The sequence below is a fragment of the Ceratotherium simum genome, chromosome 18 (genome assembly GCF_057802395.1).
Source record: "Ceratotherium simum simum isolate JZ-2026a chromosome 18, ASM5780239v1, whole genome shotgun sequence".
Taxonomy (NCBI): Eukaryota; Metazoa; Chordata; class Mammalia; order Perissodactyla; family Rhinocerotidae; genus Ceratotherium; species Ceratotherium simum.
Genome location: NC_141917.1, coordinates 58,831,052 through 58,851,887, shown reverse-complemented (window position 1 = coordinate 58,851,887; position 20,836 = coordinate 58,831,052). Strand labels below are relative to the sequence as shown.

Here is a 20,836-nt window from a genome sequence, read left to right as displayed (position 1 = left end):
CCACCCAAGCCAGAACCCCTAACCCCATCCCACTGTTGAGAATCACTGCACTGAGAAAGACCAGAGATGAATCTGCTCTCTCCTTACTGGACAGCCCCTGCACCCCCACTTGATCTCCAATAGCCACCTCCAACCCAGCATGTCATCCATTAACCAAAGAACACCTACTCAGGCTTCTGTAGTAGGCACTGGGGATACACTGGAAAACAAGAAAGAACTTGTTCAAATTCTTGCCAAACTTGCTCCTTTCCGCGTACCATATACCATCTTCCCCATCTTAGCAGCACCACTGTCTACCAGTTACTTAAGCTAGAAATCTGAGACATCCCAAACTCCTGGTCACTTCCTTAAACAGTTCTTCTATCTTGCCGTTTTCTTTATTCCCAAGGTGGTGGCACACCCCTGTCTTGATATGGCAGCAGCCCCTCATTGCCCTAGCCTCCCTCCCACACCAGGTGCCTGAAGTCTCTAGTTCAACACCAACTCTAATCCTGGTAGTTCCGCATTTAAAAACTTTGCTGCCCTCCTCAGGTAAGGGAAACAAAAGAAAAAATAAACAAATGGGACACATCAAACTAAAAAGCTTCTGCACAGCAAAGGAAACCACCAATAAAACAAAAAGACAACCTACCAACTGGGAGAAGATATTTGCAAATCATATATACAATAAGGCATTAATATCCAAAATTATTATAACGAACTCATACAACTCCACAACAAAAAACAAACAACCCAATTAAAAAATGGGCAGAGGATCTAAATAGACGTTTTTCCAAAGAAGATATACAGATGGCCAAAGGGCACATGAAAAGATATTCAACATAACTAATTATTAGTGAAATGCAAACCAAAACTACAATGAGTTATCACCTCACACACATCAGAATGGCTATCATTTGGGCCGGCCCCGTGGCTTAGCGGTTAAGTGCACGCACTCCGCTGCTGGTGGCCCGGGTTCGGATCCCGGGCGCACACCGACGCACCGCTTCTCCAGCCATGCTGAGGCCGTGTCCCACATACAGCAACTAGAAGGATGTGCAGCTATGATATACAACTATCTACTGGGGCTTTGGGGAAAAAAATAAATAAAATTAAATTAAAAAAAAAAAAGAATGGTTATCATTAAAAAGATAAGAAATAACAAATGTTGGAGAGAATGTGGAGAGAAGGGAACTCGCATACACTGCTGGTAGGAATGCAAACTGGTGCAGCCACTATGGAAAACAGTATGGAGATGCCTCAAAAAATTAAGAATACAACTACCATAGGATCCAGCTGTTCCACTGCTGGGTATTTATCCAAAGAACATGAAAACACGAATGTGTAAAGATATATGCACCCCTATGATCATTGCAGCATTAGTCACAACAGCCACGACTTCGAAGCAACCCAAGTGCCCATCAACAAATGAATGGATAAGGATGTGGTATACATACACAATGGAATACTAAGCCATACAAAAAGATGAAATCTTTCTGTGACAACGTGGATGGACCTTGAGGGTATTATGCTAAGCAAAATAAGTCAGATGGAGAAAGACAATTACTGTACGACTTCACTCATATGTGAAAGATAAACACACACACACAGAGAACAGATTGGTGGTTACCAGAGGGGAAGGGAGTGGGAGGGTGAAAGGGATGAAGGGGCACATGTGTATGGTGACAGATGGCAATGAGACTTTTGGTGGTGAACACGATGCAGTATATACATTATTCGAAATATAATGATGTACACCTGAAACTTATAGAATGTTATAAACCAACATGACCTCAATAAAAAAAAAAAACTTTGCTGCCTACAGGAGCAAGCCCAGACCCCTGAGCCCAGCCCCCATGAACCTCTGAAGTCCAACCCCTCCTCCAGCAACACTTGCACTATACACTTCTCCACTGGGTTTCTGAACCTAATCTGGCTGATGGCCCCTATGCACATGGAGATCCCCATATCCCATAGCCTACTGCTCTTTAAGGTCCACCTCTGATGCCACCTTCTCCCAGGAAGAGTCCCCATTTCCCACCCCTCTCTCTATAGCTGCGCTGACTGCGTCAGGCCAGAAATGTCTGTATCTGCCTGTCTCCCACAACCCCCTGCAACTCCTCACAGGCAGGCAGAGGTTATAACCCCAGGACCTCCCCAGAGGCCTCAGCTAGTCAACCAACAGGATGGTGGGAGGTCACTGGTGGCCACTCACCCTGCGGTTCCGGTTGTGATCCGTGGTCTTGAGGTGCTTCTGGATGATCCCAAACTGCATGGGCAGGAAGAGGTCACAGGCTGCGCAGTGGGCAGCCTCTACCTTTTTCACAAAATGCTCCATGGCAATTTCTGTAGGGGGCAGAAGGAGGGGGTCACCACTCGTCCCAGGTGCCTAAGTTGGGGGAAAACATCACACCAGCCCCTCACCTGCCACTTCCACGTGGGCCTGAGGCTGTTCTCACTGACCCTCCCTAGCAGAACAAAGGAGTGTTGTGACCCCACTCTGAGAACCAGAGGAGAGCAGGCTAAAGCTCTGCCTGGTGGGGGATGGAACCTCCTCACCTTGGGTCAGATCCTGGTCTCTGTAGATCTGCTGGATCAGACCATCAAGGTCCTCCACAGTTTTCCGCAGCTCCTCTGTCTTCTTGGTCTTGTTGGCGACGTACTCCTGCCAGAGATACCCAGGAGATAGCAAGGTTTGTGTGGGCTGCTCCAGGTCCTGAGGGGCCGGAGAAGCTACAGCAGCTGTGCCACTCCAAGGCTCACCTGCAGAAAGTCAGCCGTTTGCTTGGGGAGCTTGGTGCCTACATACTTAAAGTGCTCCTTGTGGAACTTGCTGTCAAGGTGGCTGGCCATCTCATCCTCATAGAAGGTCCGGTATTTGCAGAGAGAACACACAAACTGGATCCTGCCACAGGAGGGAAACGAGGGGCTGAGGCCACGAGGGTCCCAGAGAGTAGTGCTGCTGCCTCACCTAACCCAGCTGCCAGCCCTGAAAAAGGCCTTGCTCATGGGCCTCTAGCGTGCGGTCCCAGCAGGGGGACAGGCTGGGACCAGTGGGGTTGGGAGTAGAAAGGGACAGAAAGTCTGTAGGCTGCAGTTACTGCAACACAGGGGACAGGGGAGGAGCTCTTTCTTCCCACAGGCAGGAGGCTGAAGCCTGAGGCAGCAGCTGCTGCAACAGGCAAGGAGTCGCTGGAAGGTTGCCGGAGGGCCTCTCTACCAAGGCTGGGCAGCAGCTTGTGCACTTGGCCCAGCTGGGGACCGGAAGGAAGGATGCCCTGCCATGAGCCAGGTGGCCCTGAGGTGCAGAGTGGAGTACACAGTCCCGAGGCAGGGCCCGAAAAGGTGCTGCATCTTCCTTCTGGGGTCTGGGGGACTGAAAGGCCCAGCCCATCCTCGGCTCAGAATGCTTGGGGGTGGTGTCAGGAGGGATGGGAGGCAAGCAGGCCTGGGCACCTGCTGCCTCATCTTCCTCTTCCAAGAAGAGACCAGTCTGAGCTGGAAGAAGGGCGCCCGCCTGGCCTGCCAGAGGGCAGCCTGGAGTCACCTGAGCGAGGTGCTCTGTCTGGGCCTGGTGTCCACAGCAGAAGCCTGGGGTCTGGGGCCTGGGCTGGAGCAGGCCGCCGTGGCAAGGGGCGGAGGAGGCCAGCCGCCACCGAGGCCTCGGGGCGGGTCCCTACCTCTGCCGGACGTCCTTATCTGGGCCACAGGGTCAGCTTTGTCTGGAGAGCCCAGGGGCTGGGCGCCGGCGAGGCTGAGGAAGGTCCAGCAAGAGCAAGAGTCTGAGGCGGAGGAGGAGGAGGCAAGCGCCAATGCGGGAGCCCTGAGGGCAGACAGACCCAACCAAGGGGCGTGAAGGGCTCAGCCGCAGACAGGCCCGGCCTGACAGGGCCGGCGGGCAGGGCAGAGGGCAGGCCCGAGGCTGCCACAGCCCACACGTGCTGCCATCTCTCCTGGGCACAGTGGCGGCCTCTTGGCAGCTAGCTGGGGTGGCACAGGCGCCTTGGACCTCGAGTCTCTGATGAGCTGGCCCCCTCCCGCGGGGGCATCAGGCCCCCAGTGCACCTCGGGGCTCGTGCGCCGAGTGACCTAGCGCTGGAGCTTCTGGGCAACGGTGCCGAGCAGTGTCAGGTCTCAGGCCAAAGATGCTACCGGTCGCCAGGCGGCAGCAGAGGGGCAAGGGACAAGTCAGGCCTTGGGAGCTGGGCCTGGTGGGAAGCAGGGTCCATGCACGGCCGAGCAGGTGGCAGCTCCCAAGGGAGGCCAGAGGGTGGCGAGGCAGCAGAGCCGTGGCCCTGCTCTCCTGCAGCAGCCCCACAGCGAGGCAGAGGCAAAGGGGTGGAGGGAAGCTGGTTACCTTTCCACCATGCGGTCCCGCTGCCGCTTTTTCTGCTTGTCCTGGCTCTTCTTGCCTGCCTGCAACTTGCGCTTGGCCTGACTGCTCTCATCCTGGGTGTTCAGGGCCCCTGTGGGAACAGATGGGCACAGTCACCAGCGTGGTTCTGCCAGGTGAGGCCTCTGGCTGGATCACCCGCCATCTACTCCAGAGGGTCCATTCTGAGAGCAGCTGTCTCAGCAAAACATCTGGCCACGAGCAGGGCTGAGTACCCTGGGCTGGGCCAGGAGCAGTTTTGTCCTAGGCTCTGAAGCAGGGAGGACACATGCTGACCCCACCACTCTCCAGGATGCCCACACTCTGGAGTGGGTCACGGGGAGGCTGGAAGGCAAAGAGAGGCTGTCTAGGTGGGGACAGTGGCACAAGTTCAGAGAGGCCGGGTGGCAGAATGCAGGGAGGCTGCGGCTGGGGCCTGAGTGTGGCCCCCAGGGGCAAAGACCCCAAAGCTCACATGGCCCTGCCCACCCCCCATTGGGCACCGCGGCAACAGTGGGCTGAGGCTGATTTACTGTTAGGTACCTGCTGGCGCTCATCACTCAGGTAGGGGGACACGGACTCCCAACAGGGGCTGGAGAGGCGCTAAGGGAGAGGACACGCAAACCAGAGCCGTAAAAACTGCACCAAGGGTCCCAGCTCAGACACACCAGCCACTGAGGACTTGGAACTGCACGTTACTGAGGTACCGAGGGCATGGGGTGTGCCTGGGGTACCCCCACACTTTTGCTTGCTGCCCCCACCTGAAGGCAAAACCAATGTGCTAGGCAGGGGCCACTGCCTCTGCCTGCAAAGAACAGGGGCAGAGTGAGAAGCGGGCAGAAGAAGAGGAGCCCCCGGCCAGCACATACCCGGCCTCACAAGGGAGGGCCCAAGCTGGCCACATTTCTGCCACAACTCTGCCCTGAGCTGGATCCCTCCCACCATGAGCACCTAGAAGAGACACCCTGGCACCCTGGCCACTCAGAAGACTCACGCTTGTCTGCATCCTCTTTGCCTTCTTCCTTCCCCTCCTCTTTTCCCTCTTCATCTTCTCCTTCCTGAGACACAATTTCAAAAACCCAATGTTAAAGCCTGTGCAGTTGCTTGTGATGGCTCTAAATGACAAGGCCTTGCTATATGCCAGGCACTGGGCCAGGAGCCTCACATCCTCCCACCAGCTCTTGCATAGAGGGCTCATCCCACCATTTTCCGACAAGAAAACCTGGCCTCCAGTGCCAGGCAGCCTGCCCATGCAGCCTGTGCTCTATCAGACCTTGCCGCCTCCTTGTGCTGGTCATGCGTGCATGCAGAGCTGACTCAGCACAGCCTGTGGACCCATGGAGAGCCCTGCTCTGCAGCCTAGGAGCTCAGTCAGCCTGCTCCTCACAGGCCCACTTGCAGACAGAGACCACCACAGAGCCCGGGCCACTTACTGCTCTGGAGCCTTTCTCCACAGTCTCGGCACTTTCAGTGCCCTCTGCAGCTTCCCCCTCAGTGCCCTCATCTGAAAGACAAAAGGAGACAAGCTCAGCCCAGGAGCCGCAGGGGGCAGGGGGCAGGGGCTGGCAGCCCAGAGCCCTGGCTCACCATTGTCTGAATCACTGTTATCTGAGCAGTCTGTACGAGTGGCTTTGCTATCCGGCTCATCAGGACTGCTGCACTGCTTTCTCTTCTTCTTCTTGGTCTGGGTCAGAAAGAACCAGGTCACAGTGGGTGGCTCCAGGCCCCTCACTCCACCCAGCTGCAGGCCAGGAAGGAAGGCTTCCTCCACTCACCCGGAAGTCAGCCGTCGTCCAGGTCTTCCAGGTCCGCCTCATCTGCTTCATCCCATTGCCAAACCCGAAGCCAAAGCGGGAGCCACCAGGGAAGGCGCCCCCACCACGCATGCCCTGGAACATGCCATACTCGGGGATGATGTTCTGAGAGAAGAGGGAGGGCAGCCGGGAGGCACCAGGCACGCACTGGCCCCGGGCCCCCATGGGGTCTTCCCACATGCGCCCATAGCCCGAGGCCATCGGCCGGCCACTCTGGGAGTCCCGGGCCCAGCCCTGAGCCCGTGGGCCAAAGGTGTCGCCGCCACGCATGCGGAACTGGTCACGGTAGGCACTGTACTGGCCCTCATAGGCCATTTCCATCTCAGGGTCAAGTTCGCCATAGTCGTAGCCCGACCGGTACAGGTCACGCTCGCTCAGGATGGCCCTTGAGTCACAGGCCTCGTAGGAATCATATCTGCAGAGGCAGGTGGCAAGCATCAGGGAGGGCCTCAGGTCCCATCGTCCTTGGGCAGAGCCTACTACTTTTCCTCTCCCCAAACCTCCCTGTCCTGGGGACAGGAAGCCCCATTCCAGCACCCACCCCATCCTGTCAGAGATGCTCAGTGTTCAGAAATGTCAGTTAAAAGGCCTCTCAGGAGCAGAATTCTAGAAGCAAGAAGGGCCCCTCAGCTGATATCTTCAAGTGTGCATGTGGCCATGGACCGGCTTGGGGACCCTAAGAAGAACTGACAACCGGGTAGAGTAGGTCTCAGGCACAGGGGCAGCCCACAGCCTGTAGGAAGCATGTGTACATATCTGTGATAGCCACAACACCCAGGGCTACTCTTGGGAGGCGGAGCCGAGCACCTCAGCATCCTGCAGTCCGCAGGCACTCCAGCACAACGAATACCTGTCCAACGGGGCTCATAATGCCCATAAGACACCCAAGCTAGTCTCATCCCTCATGGCTGAGGGAACCCCCAAACCGTCCAAAGCCTCTCACCACCCAAGAAGAGAAGGGAGACAAAATGGGGAGTGTTTCCCAGGAAAGATACTGTGAGTTTGCCTAGGGACTATAAAAAGAGCTCTCTCACACCAACCCTGAAGCCCAGGGCAGGGCATCGAACCCTACACAGCAACTGGGAAGGTGGGCCAAACCTCCCACAGTGGGGAGAGAGGACAGCACAGAGAGCCAGCCATTCCTATCCGTGGCTGCTGCCCATACCCCACACAGCTCACAGGCAGAGAGAGGCCCCTCCTTGCCAAAGTCAGGCAGCGGAAAAGCACCAGCAGCTGTGGGAGAAGCGGCCAGCGCTACCCAGTTGCCTCTCCATCCCTTGCCCCTGCTCCCCAACCACACGCTGTGGCAAGGAGGTGCACAGGCAGACTGCAAGCCCAAGCTCCACCCACCAAGCCCTCAGCTCAGCAAGTCCACAGTGGCCACTGAGCCAAGAGCCAAGCCCCAATGCTGCCTTTGGCAGCCTCAGCTCCAAGCATGGTGGCTGCCAGGCACGAGGGCAGGGGGCGTGCCCAGGGCTCCTCCCACACTTTTGCTTGCTACAGAGCCCATGCAAATAAGTCCCCTTGGCACCTGCTGTCCCCCAGGGGCCCTGGGGCCTCACTTGGCCCCACCAGTGCCTGGCCAGGTCCCCCTTTACACCCTGCTCTCCCCATCTGTCAGCTGCAGCCACTTGGCTGCTCTACTCCACCCTGTGCTAGAAATATGTGCACCCTCCTCACTGAAGCCTCTAGCTGGGGCACAAGAACTCCTGGGCCAGCAGCAGTTCAGACAACGACAAACGCCCACAGCGTGATGCTGTGGAGCAGGGCAGAGCTGGGTCCAAGGCCCAGCTCCACCACTTACTCCTGGGTGCCTCTAGGTAAGGGGTGTGACCTGTCTATGCTTCAGTTTCCCCACCTGCAGAATGAGGACAAAAACAGTTCCTCATAGGGGCATTTCCAATGCTCACCAGGCACACATTTGTCAGGCACCAAAGAGTGGTCAGGAAGTGTCCACATCTGCCCTGTCCCTCATATGGGGACGGCCCAGGTCACTGTGGTCAGCCCCAAAAGCTCATGCCACCCTGCACACCCCACCCAACCTCTCCTGCCCTGACCCCATGCAGGATGCAAAGTCTCCAGAGAACTCGGAATGGCTGCCTCCAGAGGGAGGGGCCCCTTAACACTCTGCATCTGAGAAGAGCCATTCAGAGGATACAGGGAAGCCAGCCCAATCCAGGGTTGTTCCTCCCTCTACAAGTTGAGAGAGGTGCTGGCCACCAGGGGGATGAGGAGGTGAGAGGTCAGAGGAGGGAAGTGCACTGGACACCAAGCAGAGTCTCCAGGAGCCCCAGGAGCAAAGCAAGGAGGGAGGGAGCAAACATGGGAGGCAGTTCAGACAGGGAGATGCCAGGGGCAGCAGGCAGGAGGCAGCCCTGCAGAGCTTCAGCCCCTAGTCAGGCAACCACTCACCTTTCTCCACCTGAGCCGTACATGCCTCCTTGCATCACGTCTGTCTCCAAGTGTGGCACAATATCTAAGCGCTGGTTAATTCTGGACAGAACGGAATCGGCACTGGCGCTACCCGCAGCACTAGGGTTTGCATGTGAATCAGAGCTAGGCATTTCCCAAGAGTTTGAAGTGGCCATACCATACCCATAGTTGGTGCTGTTATCCTGGCCATAGCCATAGCCGTAGCCATAGTTCTCGTAGCCTGCAACAAGGGAGACAGAGACAGACAGAGAGAGATGGCGGAGGCAGGGAAAGGAGAGGCAGAGAGAGAGAGAGGGAGACAAACAGAGACAAGGACGTCTTCTGTCACAGAGACAAGCTGGGAAGACCTAGCCACCTGAGGCCTTAGCCATTCCGATGAAGCCTCCTGTGAAGGAGTCCTCGGTCCCAGAACCCCCGGGGTCCCCAAAGACACCCTCCCAACCTTGGCCAAACTCGGCAGCGGCAGAAACACACAACAGTTCAACCCCAAGGGCAAGGAGAGCGATCGTAGGGATGATACTTGCCTCTGTTTGTCCCCGAGTTCCAAGTTCCATACCCTACAAAATGTAAAAGGGCAATTACACCTATAACTGCTTACAACACAACAAGAGTTTAATTCAGGCACAAAGACCACAATTCCCAGTGTCTAACTGGTTACGGGAGACTGAATTTCTCCTAACTGAGAAGCCATGAGCTTGAGAGCACTACATAAACTAGGCCACTTGCTGCCCTGGTGCCCGTGACCTTCTGTGGCTCTGACCATCTGCTATTTAAGGAGCCTCCCATTCCCAACACTCTCAGCTAAGGAATGTGGCTCCTACACTCCTCTCTTAAAAAGCCAGAATTAGAAGATTACCCCTGCTCCTAGCTAAGCACCAATCAGAGGAAGAGGAGAGCGGTTTCTGGTGCCTCACACAGACTATGCTGTTCAAGAAGCTGAGCACAGAGCTCACATCCACACTGAAATCACGTCACTCAAATCGCCCAGCAAAGCCATCTGGAGCAGAAAAACTGACCACCCCAGTCCCCCAAATGTCTGCCTTAATAGGGAGGGCCACCAAGCCCTGGAATTGTGTGAGTGTGCTGTGCTGGAACACATCAGCAGGGGGGAAGACAAGACACAACTCCCAGCTTGAGAAAAGCTGTTGAGAGCAACCTGGATTATAAACTAAATATGCTCTAGATTTTATCACAGCACATGAGGAAAATGCATCCTTCAGGAACATAAAGCCACTAAGAACTGACAGAGTACAAAGCCAAGTGCGAACTCTGACTCAAGCAGACACGATTCCTCCCCAGGGGAGTCCCCAAGAACAGGCGACTACTTTCCCAGCATCTCTGGTGGGACTCCAAAGTCACCTCCTACTCCACATTGTCTCTGCCCTGCAGACAGACAGGCCATGGTCATCCTAGGGCAGGGGACCAAAGCTCAGTGAGATGCAGTGTGATGAACAACAGAATCCAGCCACAGGAGAGCAAGAGTGCACACACACAGAAGATGGACAAGGGCGACTGCGGAGGTGGGAGGGCAGGTGGGGGGTGCGCAGGCCGAGGTCCTTCACTCAGGTTCCTCTTCAATCTAGTGCACAAATGGAATGGGGCGGCATCAGAAACCAGCAAGGAACCTTAGATACTATGTTTAATGAACTGTGGGTGCTCACAAAGCAAAAATCCTCCTCAGCAGGAGAAACCAAAGCAGAGGCTTCTCATTCATTTGTTTATTCAACAACTATCATCCTCAGAGCACGCGGAGGAGAGGCTGGCAGTCCTGGACACTGCTCAGGCCCAGAGCACTGCATGTTAACGGAGACACTAAAGAATCAAAGAGCAACAAGGGACAGCCAGGAGCAAGAAACCATGTAAAGAGTGAGTGGCGAAGGAGGCATTCTGACAGGCGAGAAGAGAGGCTGGTAGAGCACACTTAGCGCCCGCAGGTCACGAGCCTGGCCACGTGGCTGTTTGCACCAGGGACAGTGGACACCAGCTATTCAAAAGGAGACAGGACTGGGAAGCAAAGGCAGACCCATACGGGCTCTGCTTGTGAGGCTAGAATACGGTGCCCCGGGCTTCAGCTGCCGAGGACCTGCCAGAGAGGAGCAAGAAAGCATAAGGGAGAGAAGCAGGAGTGGGCTTTAACGCTGCAAACATGAGGATAGGCAGTGGGCACTATGATGGGGCTCAGGCAAGCACTCCCTATGTGCCACTTGCTAGGCCCTGAACAACCCAGCCCCCCTGATGGACTCCCCAGCTGGGTCCCTTCAGGGAGGAGCCTTTGTCTACACTACAGACTCTGGGGACTCCCCAAGACCTGCCCCTTCCAAAAGAACATCCGAACTCATTTCCACCCCCAGACCCTTAAGATCATGAGTGACAAAGGGAATTTTAAGGACATAATTTTTTAAAAAAAGAAACAAACAAAAGAAGAGAAAAGGAGGTGGTCATAGTAAGCAATACTTATAGAGCAAAAATAGAAAATAATGTAAATGTTCCACCTTAAGGTAACAGTTATCCAGATTACAGCGAGCCTACTCAGTGAGATATTGTATGTAGGCATCAAAAAAGAATCTGTTAAGCCTTATGTAGTACAAGGAAATGCTTCTAACAGTAGGCAAAATAAAGCAGGATACACAATTCTATCCACCAATAAATTATTCAACTCCCTAAAATAGGTAAGCCGACAAAAGTTAAATATTAAAATGGTGGGATCTTGGTTGACTTTTTTTTTTTTTTTTTTGGTGAGGAAGATTGGCCCTGAGCTAACATCTGTTGCCAATCTTCTTTTTGCTGAGGGAGATTAGCCCTGAGCTAGCATCTGTGCCCATCCTCCTCTATTTTGTATGTGGGATGCTGCCACAGCATGGCTTGATGAGTGGTGTGTAGGTCCACGGCCAGGATCTGAAACTGTGAACCCTAGGCCACCAAAGTGGAGCGCACAAACTTAATCACTACACTAGGGGCCAGCCTCTTGGTTGACTGTTTTTCAAAACGTTATTTAAATGTGATTATATTGTTCTTGCAATTTAAGCTAGAAGGAAAAATAAAACTGCTCCTATTCTTTCACAACATGATTGTCTACATAAAAAAAATCCCCCAAAATTTATGAGAGTTACTAGAATAAGTGAGCTCAGTGAGGTTTATTACGAAGTCAATATACAAAAATCAACCCATTTCCACATATTAGCAATGAACAACTGGAAACTGAAAATTTAAAAGTACCATTTACCTTAGCACTAAAAACATGGAGTGCTTAGGTGTATAACAAATATACAAATATACAATAGGTATACATAATAAGTATACAGATTTATAACAAAATATGTGCAAGATCTGTGTGTTGGAAACTACGAAACACTAACGAAAGAAATCAAAGATCTAAATAAATAGAGTGACATACTGTATTCATGGATTGGAAGACTTAGTATTGTTAAGATGTTAATTCTCCCAAATTAATCTATAGATTCAAGGCCATCCCACTCAAAATCTCAGCAGGAATCTTTATAGAAACTGACAAACTGATTCTAAAATTTATATGAAAAAGCAAAGGAACTAGAATATCCAAGTCAATTCTGGAAAAAGAACAAACCTAGAGGTTTGCATTAACTATTTACTATGCAGTAATTAAGACAGTGTGGTACTGGAGGAAAGTCAGACACACAGATCAACAGAATAGAATGAGTCTGGAAAGAGACCACACATATATGTTCAATTGATTGCCAACAAAGGTAAAAAAGAATCTTGACCTATACTGTATACCTTGTAGAAAGATTAACTCAAAATGGATCACAGAATAAACGTAAAACATAAAAACTATGAAGCACCTGAAGAAAAATTCTAAGAAAATCTTTGTGACCTTGGGTTAGGCATAAATTTCTCAGATACAACCCCAAAATCATGATCTATTACAGAAAAGATTGATAAATTTGACTTCATCAAAATGAAGAACTTGTGTTCTTCAAAAGACACTATCAACAAGAGAATAAACAGATGAGCCACAGTCTGGGAGAAAATATTTGCAAATGGCACATCCGATAAAATGTTTGTACCCAGAATATGTAAACCAGAGGGAAAACAATTCAAAAAGATGTGCAATTTGGGACTATGTTTGATTAAAACGGGTGCAGGTGGGAGTACAGGATAGGGAAGTGATACAAACCAAGTTCTCCTCATTTATGAAATACCTGATACCTCCTTATTCAATTTCAGAACACTTTAAGCCTCCCTCTCCCCCTGGGACTACTTGCTAATATTTAGGAAGCTTACTTATGTCCATTTATTCAGTGACTCTTGACAGAATGTCACTGTGTAGGCTCAGTCTTTCCCCAGACCTTCACAGTAAAACAAATCACCCATCTCAGCAACCAAGGCATTATCCTTATTAATTCCAAAGAAGGCTCCTTCTCAACAGACGCCCAGGGCCACAGACTACGGCAAGACCAGTTTTATTGGCTGTTTGGGGCTACCGAAGCTCACCGACAGAACATCTATGGATCCTGTCGGGTGGCTACTTCTCAATTAGAGATTTAGTGTGTCTGTCCACACTTGAGAAATCAGTCAGAGATTTTCCCTCAACTCTGTGTGTGAGGAGCCCGTTGGCTTGAGATGGTCTGACTGTGTCTCTAAAAACCTGCTAGATTCAGACAGGCAGCCTCTCCCACACAGCAGTCTCAAGCACTACACTGGGGCTAAGTCAATGGCTTGGTTTCTGCTCAGATCAATCCTTTGGACTCTGATTGGCCACTCTCCTTCCAAGGCTCTAAAGGAGATCTTCTAAAAGGTACTTCTAACAAAATGGCAAAGGGTCAAAGGAACCAATCATTTACAGCCCCTAAAACTCCAGCCTGCTAGTAACACAAACATCTTGCTCATAACCCCCTCCAAGGGAAGCATGGCCCATCATACCATTCTATACAACGCATTTGGAAAGCCAGAGGAGGCGACAGCAAAGCCAAAGGCAACTAAGACATCGGACTGCTCAGCCACTAGGAGAAGGCAGAGCACTCACCCACTGGTTCCCAGGGGCCCAGACTTACCATAATCACAGGTGGGCTGAGCACTCGTGTCTGAGTATGTCGACTGCAAAGTAGTTTCAGATCCCTGGACAAAGCCTAAACATATGCACAGTGTGGTTAATCTCCCCAAACAAGCCACAAGCAGATGACACAAGACTACCCTTCAGTGGAGACTGGCTGGCAGGCCCTCCCCTCACGGGAAAGCCACCAAAAACTCTAGCTTCTGAACACTTATACCTCCAGAACATATTAACCAATGGAAAGGCAGGCTATATTTAACTTGCTATGCCAGAAGAACTGGATAAAAATTTTTAAACACTTTAAACCAGTATCCTGTTTTGATAAATGGGTACCCAAAATTATTAGAGTTAAATGAGGAAAATACTTATATCAAATCACTGAAAGATGAGCCACCTCCAATTCAAAGAAGGATGGGGGTTAGTTTTGAATAATGCTAAGGCAAATAATACCCCTCCCATTCCCCCTAAATCTGAGACCGAAACTGCTTTGGACTTTTTAGTTTTCCCACAAAAAAATATGTATATTACAATGACCTCTTAAATGTAATTACTTGAGGTTAGCATATTTATACAGAATAAATATCACATATAACTATGTATTATTTCCTACTGTCTCAACTGTCAAGCTACTTCTCAACTTAAAATAAATTAGTACCAAGTAAAGAAAACTTGAACCTCCACCAGAAACTACTGCTCTTAAATGCCGATTATAACAGATTATGATGAATCCTGACACTATCTTTAAAACTGGACTTAAAAATATTTTTTTAAATGACTTACCCTTAGCACTGAAATTATGACAGATACTATGAGACAATATTTGTCTGTTCCCATCAGAGCCAACTCATGACCTAAAAATTAAAGCCAGTGCCTCCAATAGCTTATTTACAACAAAAGCATACACCTAGCGCCCACCCCCACCCCCACCCCGCCTTGAGCATTCACATATTTGTTCACTGTCTTTCTAGTTCATCTCTTAAGACCATAGCAACAAAAATGACGGCAGCCAGCAGCCAACACTGAACAAGTGTTTCCCCTGCAGAGTGCTAAGAGCTTTATCTGCATTATTTCATTTCATCCTTACCACAGCCAAGGGGTGTGAGCCAAGATACCTCACCTTCCAATTCCAAAATCCAAAAAGGTCTGAAAACCAAGTGCTCAGGTCTCAAATGTGGTGCCAACACTCATTTTGGGGCAAAACTGACCTGCGAGGACAATTACAATCTTTCTTTTCCCCACTTGGTCCAGAAATAATGCATTTAATTACAGGGTGCTGCCCCAGACCCCAGTGGGGGTGCTGTGGAATGTCCTTCTCTCAAGCCAAAATTCTAAAACACACTCAGCTCCAATGGTTTCAAATAAGGATTGGTGGACCCATACTTTATCTTTACTTCCCAGAGGAGGGAACCAAGACTGGGCACTGGGGCCTGGAGGAGAAAGTGAAACTTTTTTTTTTACCTTCTCTGATTAAAGAGGGTATACTAGAATGGATTCCCTCCAGGGACCCAGGACCTTCGCAAAATGCCTAAATCCTAAGCACTGATGATTAATCAATCATTGTCCACAAGAAACACTGAGAGCATTCTTCAGACAGTTCACCTGTGGGGAAGTCTCACAGTGTAAAAAGTACCCTACACCCGCCTTTTCCACTGTCTGCTCAACTACCTCCTGGAAACCTGTTTGTTCAGCATCAGGGCCACCAGCAAAATGGCCCCAAGTACCGTGGTTTCTAAGTACTGCAGCTACAATTGGAACCTACCACACGCTGACAGGACTACATACTGGAACACAGCACAAAAGCTGCAGAGCAGAAGACCTATGTCTATTCAGGAGAGAGCGGCCCTGGTTCTTCCCTGGGAAAAATGAAAGACAATCTATCAAACCTTCAGAGCTCAAGGGCAACCTCTGCTCTAGTTCTGTCCTCCCCCCATTAACATTCTGTTCCACAATACTGTCTCCAGAGCAGGACCTTCCTTAGCCAGTTATGCTCCAGTGATAAATAAATTCTTGTCTGGTTCATAAATTTTTCTCTTCTTGGTTCAATTTACCAGGCTGATGAACTCTGGGTGAAAAAATAAGCAAGTTTTTGGCCCTATAAAGCTAAGGGTCAGATCGTGGATTTATGATAACTAGGTATCACAGCACCTCCCTTTTGGCCAGCCTCTCTGACAATCTTTTTCGCTCAAAAATACACAAAGGTTCTCAGTTTTATTCTTTTCCTTCTTTTTTCTGAAAGAGGATTCTTTGAAGAAATTATAGAAAGTGACAAAATTAGAGGACAACTGGAATTAAGTTGGGTTGCCTCCATCCTCTACTGTCTGGTGGTAACCGGCCTCCAAGGTGGCCTCCAATGATTCTTGCCTCCTGACACTATGTTGTTCCTTCCCTAACTATGAGAGGTAGCCAGTGCAACCAACAAGATATTGCAGACATGACTGAGTGTGACTTCTGAGGCTTCCACCTTGTTCTCTTTTAGATCTTTCATTCTGGGGGAAACTGGCCACCATGCTGTGAAGACTCCTAAGAGCAGGCGTGTGGAGAGGTCCACATGGTGGGGAATCAACAGCCAGCATCAACCTGGCAGCCACAAGAGTCTGGGTTGCCCTGGAGGTGAGTCCTTCACCCCCAGTCAAGCCTTCAGGGGACTATAGTCCCAGCTAACATGCAAACTGTAACCTCATGAGAAATCCCAAGCCAGAACATCCAGCTAAACCACTTGTACATTCCTAATAGAAAGAAACTGTGTGCGATAATAAATGCTCCTATAAAAAGACTGGTAGCATTTCAGACCTTTGTTTGAAGGGCTGATTTTGGATTTTTCTGTTGTGTTTTTCCATTTTGCTCCCATCTCCCCTCTCAGTGCTAGAGATGGAGCCTCCTTTCCCAAATATACATAAAGTAACTAGGTTCAAAAGCTGGACAAGTTATCGAAAAGATAAATTATTTTAGTCACCATCTATGCTTAATAAAAAAGGTAACACTTGCTTCAAGGGCTCCAGAACTTCTCTATAAAGGAAAATAGTTGTCTGAAATGTGACTTAAAATGCCTTTGACTTTAGTGGTCTGCTTCTTAAAAAGGAAAGACACTATAAAGCTACTGTGGTTTTCAGGGGATCAAGAAAAAACTAATCATTACTTCATTAGCTTGGCTACCTCAGTGCCCACTCAAACTCAGAATTACAGTCTACAAGATGTGGAGTTGATATTCAGATGTGGCCATTAGTGACCTCACTCAGTTCCCTGTCTATAAATATAAATGCTCCATTATTAAGCTACCCCGCAGCACCCAACCATTCATTTTCTGGTTTATTCAGCAGTCCTGCCCCTAAAAACCTCGGAACTGTTTTCCAGTTCTTGCTGAGAACTGAGGAAAAGGATTACATCTCAATTCCAGAGATGTCAGTAACAACTCTACTGACTTTCCTGTGAACCAGGAAAGCTACAGGAAGGCTAGGGCAGGGTTGCCCAACCTTGGCACTACTGATGTTCAGGGCCAGGTAATTCTTTGTGGTGGGGGCCATCTTGTGCATTGTAGGCTGTTCAGCAGCATTCCTGGCCTCTGTCCACTGGATGACAGTAGCACCCCCATCCCCAGATGTGACAACCAAAAATGTCTCCAAACATTGCCAAATGTCCTCTGGGGGGCAGAAACCGCCCCTGGTTCAGACCCACTGGGCTAAGAGACGGTTGCCTGAAAAACTGGGGTTCTAACCAAGCTCCCGACCTGGGGACCAGAGGAGGGAGGCCTGCCACCACCTCCTTGTCAAGGCCAACATAAAGCAGCCCACAAAGGAGCCCAGAGACTCAGGTTCCATTCTCAGTGCTGAACATTCCAGGAGAACACAGGTTACCCAGCAACCAAACATGCTCAGGCCTAATACCCCATCAAAGCGGGAAGCCTAGACTACGGCTCCCGACTGAGAAGCCTCATCGGTTACTGCCAAGGCAAACCCAGGCGGCCTTTCCAAATCATCCCGGGATACCTTACAGCTGCCCCAGCAGATCCAGGGCCCCTGTCTGATGTCCTCATCCACCCTCTCCTCTGCTCAAATCCCACTGGCCTCCCTGGCTGACCTTCCAACAAGCTGGGCAGTTCCTGCCCCTGGGCCTTTCTGTCCAGACATCCTTACCTCCCTCCCTCCATTCAGGCCTCCGCTCGAACGTCGCCTCTCTGGAGACCGCCAGCCACCACGTGTGACAGACCACCCCTCGGGGTCCTGATCCCCAGAGCAGACCCCGCCCGCGTCTGTCGGGTGCGCCCCCGCCTGCGAACCGCCTGAGGAACGCCGTCAGCGCGGAGCGCTCATGCGCCCCGACCCCACGGCCTGACCGACGCCGGATGAATGAGCAGGGGAGCGGCCGTCTTCGCCAGGCTCGGCCCGCCCCGCAGGGCCCCGGACCCTCCACACACCGACTCGCCCGGGCCGGGCGGCGGGCACACTCCGCAGGGACACCGCGCGGGGGGCGCCGGGCCGCTGACCGACCTGCAGGGCCGAGCCGAGAAGGGGCGCCCCAAGGCGCCGCGCGCCGGGAGACCGGGCAGGGACAGAGGTGGCGGGAGGAGACCTACGGCGCTGAGGCCCGGGCTCACAGTGGACGGAAGCCAAGCCCCCGGGCGGCCGACGCCAGGCCGCGAGGCTGAGGCACAGAGAACTAAGGCGCCGAGGCGCGAGGGGCGCGAACCCGAGGCGACGGGTCCGCGACGCCATTTTGTGACCGCGGAGAGGGCAGCGTCCAGCGCCCGGGGGAGGCGCGGGCCAGCTGGCGCGGCCCTAGCACATCCCCGTCCCTCCCCGCCCGGAGTCCGACCCCCTCCCTGCCGGGCCCACCTGTGTAGCTCATAGCAGCGGCGAACACCGCACCCAACGACTCCGGCAGCTACTCTGCGCGTCCGACCCCGCAGCCCCGCGACAATACCGCAGGCCCTTTCTACACACAATCGAGTCCCGCCTCCCGACGCCATTGGCTCGTGGTGGACACTGGCCTTCACGTCTATTGGGGGGACGCACCGTCTATCTCAGCCCTTTCTCATGCCAGTGGCTAAGAGTGCTGCCAATCTCGTGAAAACCCCTCCTTATTCCCCGCCTTCCGTTGTTGCAAACCCGTGGTGATTGGCTGAGAGGAGCCGACCTGAGATGGAATCCCGTAGAATTCTAAGGGGCAGAACTGTGCACTACGGAAAGACCTGAGGCCCAAGCTCGGCCGGGCAAGAGGAGGCCATGTGTCCTCGAGGCCCGCCAGCAGGAGTCGGGTCTACAGCGCAGGGCACCGCTCCGGTCCCGGCTCAGCCACTGGGGTGCTGTGCCAGCCCTAAGCTAAGTTTCTTAACTTCTCTGGCCTTCAGCTCCAAAACGAGCACGGTAAAGCTACGTTGGAATGAAAATCACGACTAAGCGCCAAAGAAGATGTTGGGCACACGTTCAGTCATATAACACAATGTGTGTAGAGAAATCAGTCCAGTGCTGGGTGCACTAAATGTTACATTTCGTTATCGATCGTTACATAACGATAACAAATATATAGCATGTTTATATACGTAATAAATATATTGGTATTGTTTATCATCTCAAATGCTCCCTCATACCTGTGAGGACCTTTTAAAACAAAAATCTATTTAAAAAATAAGAAAACTGAGGTTTGGAATTTACGACTTGCTCAAGGTTCTTGACACCTAAGTGTTACAGCTAGAACTCCTGGGCCAGCCCCGTGGCTTAGTGGTTAAGTGCGCACGCTCGGCTACATGCGGCCCAGGTTTGGATCCCCGGTGCGCACCGATGCATCGCTTCTCCGGCCATGCTGAGGCCGTGTCCCACATACAGCAACTAGAAGGATGTGCAACTATGACACACAACTATCTACTGGAGCTTTAGGGGGAAAAAAAAAGGAGGAGGATAGGCAATAGATGTTAGCTCAGAGCCAGTGTTCCTCAGCAAAAAGAGGAGCATTGGCACAGATGTTAGCTCAGGGCTGATCTCCGTCACACACACACACAAAAAAAGCTGGAACCCCTTCTCTAAAATCCTCTTGGTTTGTTCCGGACTTTGGAGATGCCAGGGTAGCCCAGCAGGACTCCAGCCCTCTCAGCACCCTCACTGGATATGTGGAATCCACTGTCAGAGACATCTCACAACTTCTAAGAAATGACTTGACAGAGCTGCAGTCACTGAAAATGGTATTTAACGTGTTTGTGAAGTTATCAAGCTGTACAATTATGACTTGTACACTTTTTTGTTTTACTTAGAAAACTTGTTTTCAAGTATGCTGCTGTTGCTGACTTTTTGATATTGAGAAATTGTCCATTTCTTTAGGTGTAATAATGGCATTTTTTTAAAGTCCATATCCTTCAGAGAACTACATACTGAAATATTAAGAGATTAATTGATCTGATGACCAAGGTGTGCTTCACCATAATTCAGATAGGTAAATGGGAGGAAGTCGTGGAACGGTTATAGCTGAAGAGATTGGCATTGAGTTAATTGATGAGTAGATGAGGCTTTATTTTACTATTCTACTTTTGTATGGTTGGAATTCTTCATGATAAAATGTTTTAATAAAGCAACTCCTCCCCCTAAAGTGGGGCTTGTGCAGAACTTGCTGCCACATGGGACAAGTCTCGTGATGCATTGAGAAACTCCACATGTGAAGTACATAAAGCTCTGATCAATGTGCGTTCCAGCTGTGGGGCTCATTTCAGTGCCACCCTCAGGGAGGCCTGCCTGCCTGTCCTCCAAACTAAGGCAGGGCCCCGGGACACCACTCCTGGATCCCATAGCTTCCTTCATGGCACATTCCACAGCCATCATTTCACCCTCATTTGATGATTTCGTTTAACATCCAATGTTCTGCCTCAGCGAGACAGTAGAATGCCTTGAGAAGAGGCTTGCTCCGAAGTTTTAGGAAAAGCTCCCTCTGTGGTAGGAACCGTATACGACCCTTTCAAAGACCCACACGGCTCATATTGCAGATTGTGGGTGGGGAGGGGCTTCCCATGTTACTTTATTTTTTTTATTTTTTGTGTGTGAGGAAGATCAGCCCTGAGCTAACATCCATGCCAATCCTCTTCTTTTTGCTGAGGAAGACTGGCCCTGAGCTAACATCCGTGCTGATCTTCCTCCACTTTACGTGGGACACGGCCTCAGGAGGGCCTGACAAGTGGTGCGTCGGTGCGCGCCTGGGATCCGAACCCGGGCTGCCAGCAGCAGAGCATGC

General features: G+C 51.2%; 1 protein-coding gene across 5 annotated transcripts in view; it reads right to left on the bottom strand.

Moving 5' to 3' along the window:
- Positions 1-18,574, bottom strand: part of AKAP8L (A-kinase anchoring protein 8 like) — a 34,221-nt gene extending 15,647 nt beyond the window's left edge. Inside the window, exons 1-13 of one of the 5 annotated variants that reach the window (XM_014797731.2) lie at positions 18,457-18,574; positions 13,629-13,703; positions 9,123-9,155; positions 8,761-8,818; positions 8,578-8,658; positions 6,127-6,580; positions 5,939-6,035; positions 5,785-5,855; positions 5,346-5,409; positions 4,337-4,445; positions 2,743-2,884; positions 2,539-2,644; positions 2,195-2,325 (exon numbers count right to left, since the gene is read on the bottom strand). In XM_014797731.2, the coding sequence (XP_014653217.1) occupies positions 2,195-2,325; positions 2,539-2,644; positions 2,743-2,884; positions 4,337-4,445; positions 5,346-5,409; positions 5,785-5,855; positions 5,939-6,035; positions 6,127-6,580; positions 8,578-8,658; positions 8,761-8,818; positions 9,123-9,155; positions 13,629-13,703; positions 18,457-18,469 (1,434 nt within the window). In that variant the 5' untranslated portion in view covers positions 18,470-18,574. The other 4 variants (XM_004443531.3, XM_087443685.1, XM_087443684.1 and 1 more) reach the window with 4 other exon arrangements.
- Between the last annotated feature and the right edge of the window lie 2,262 nt (positions 18,575-20,836).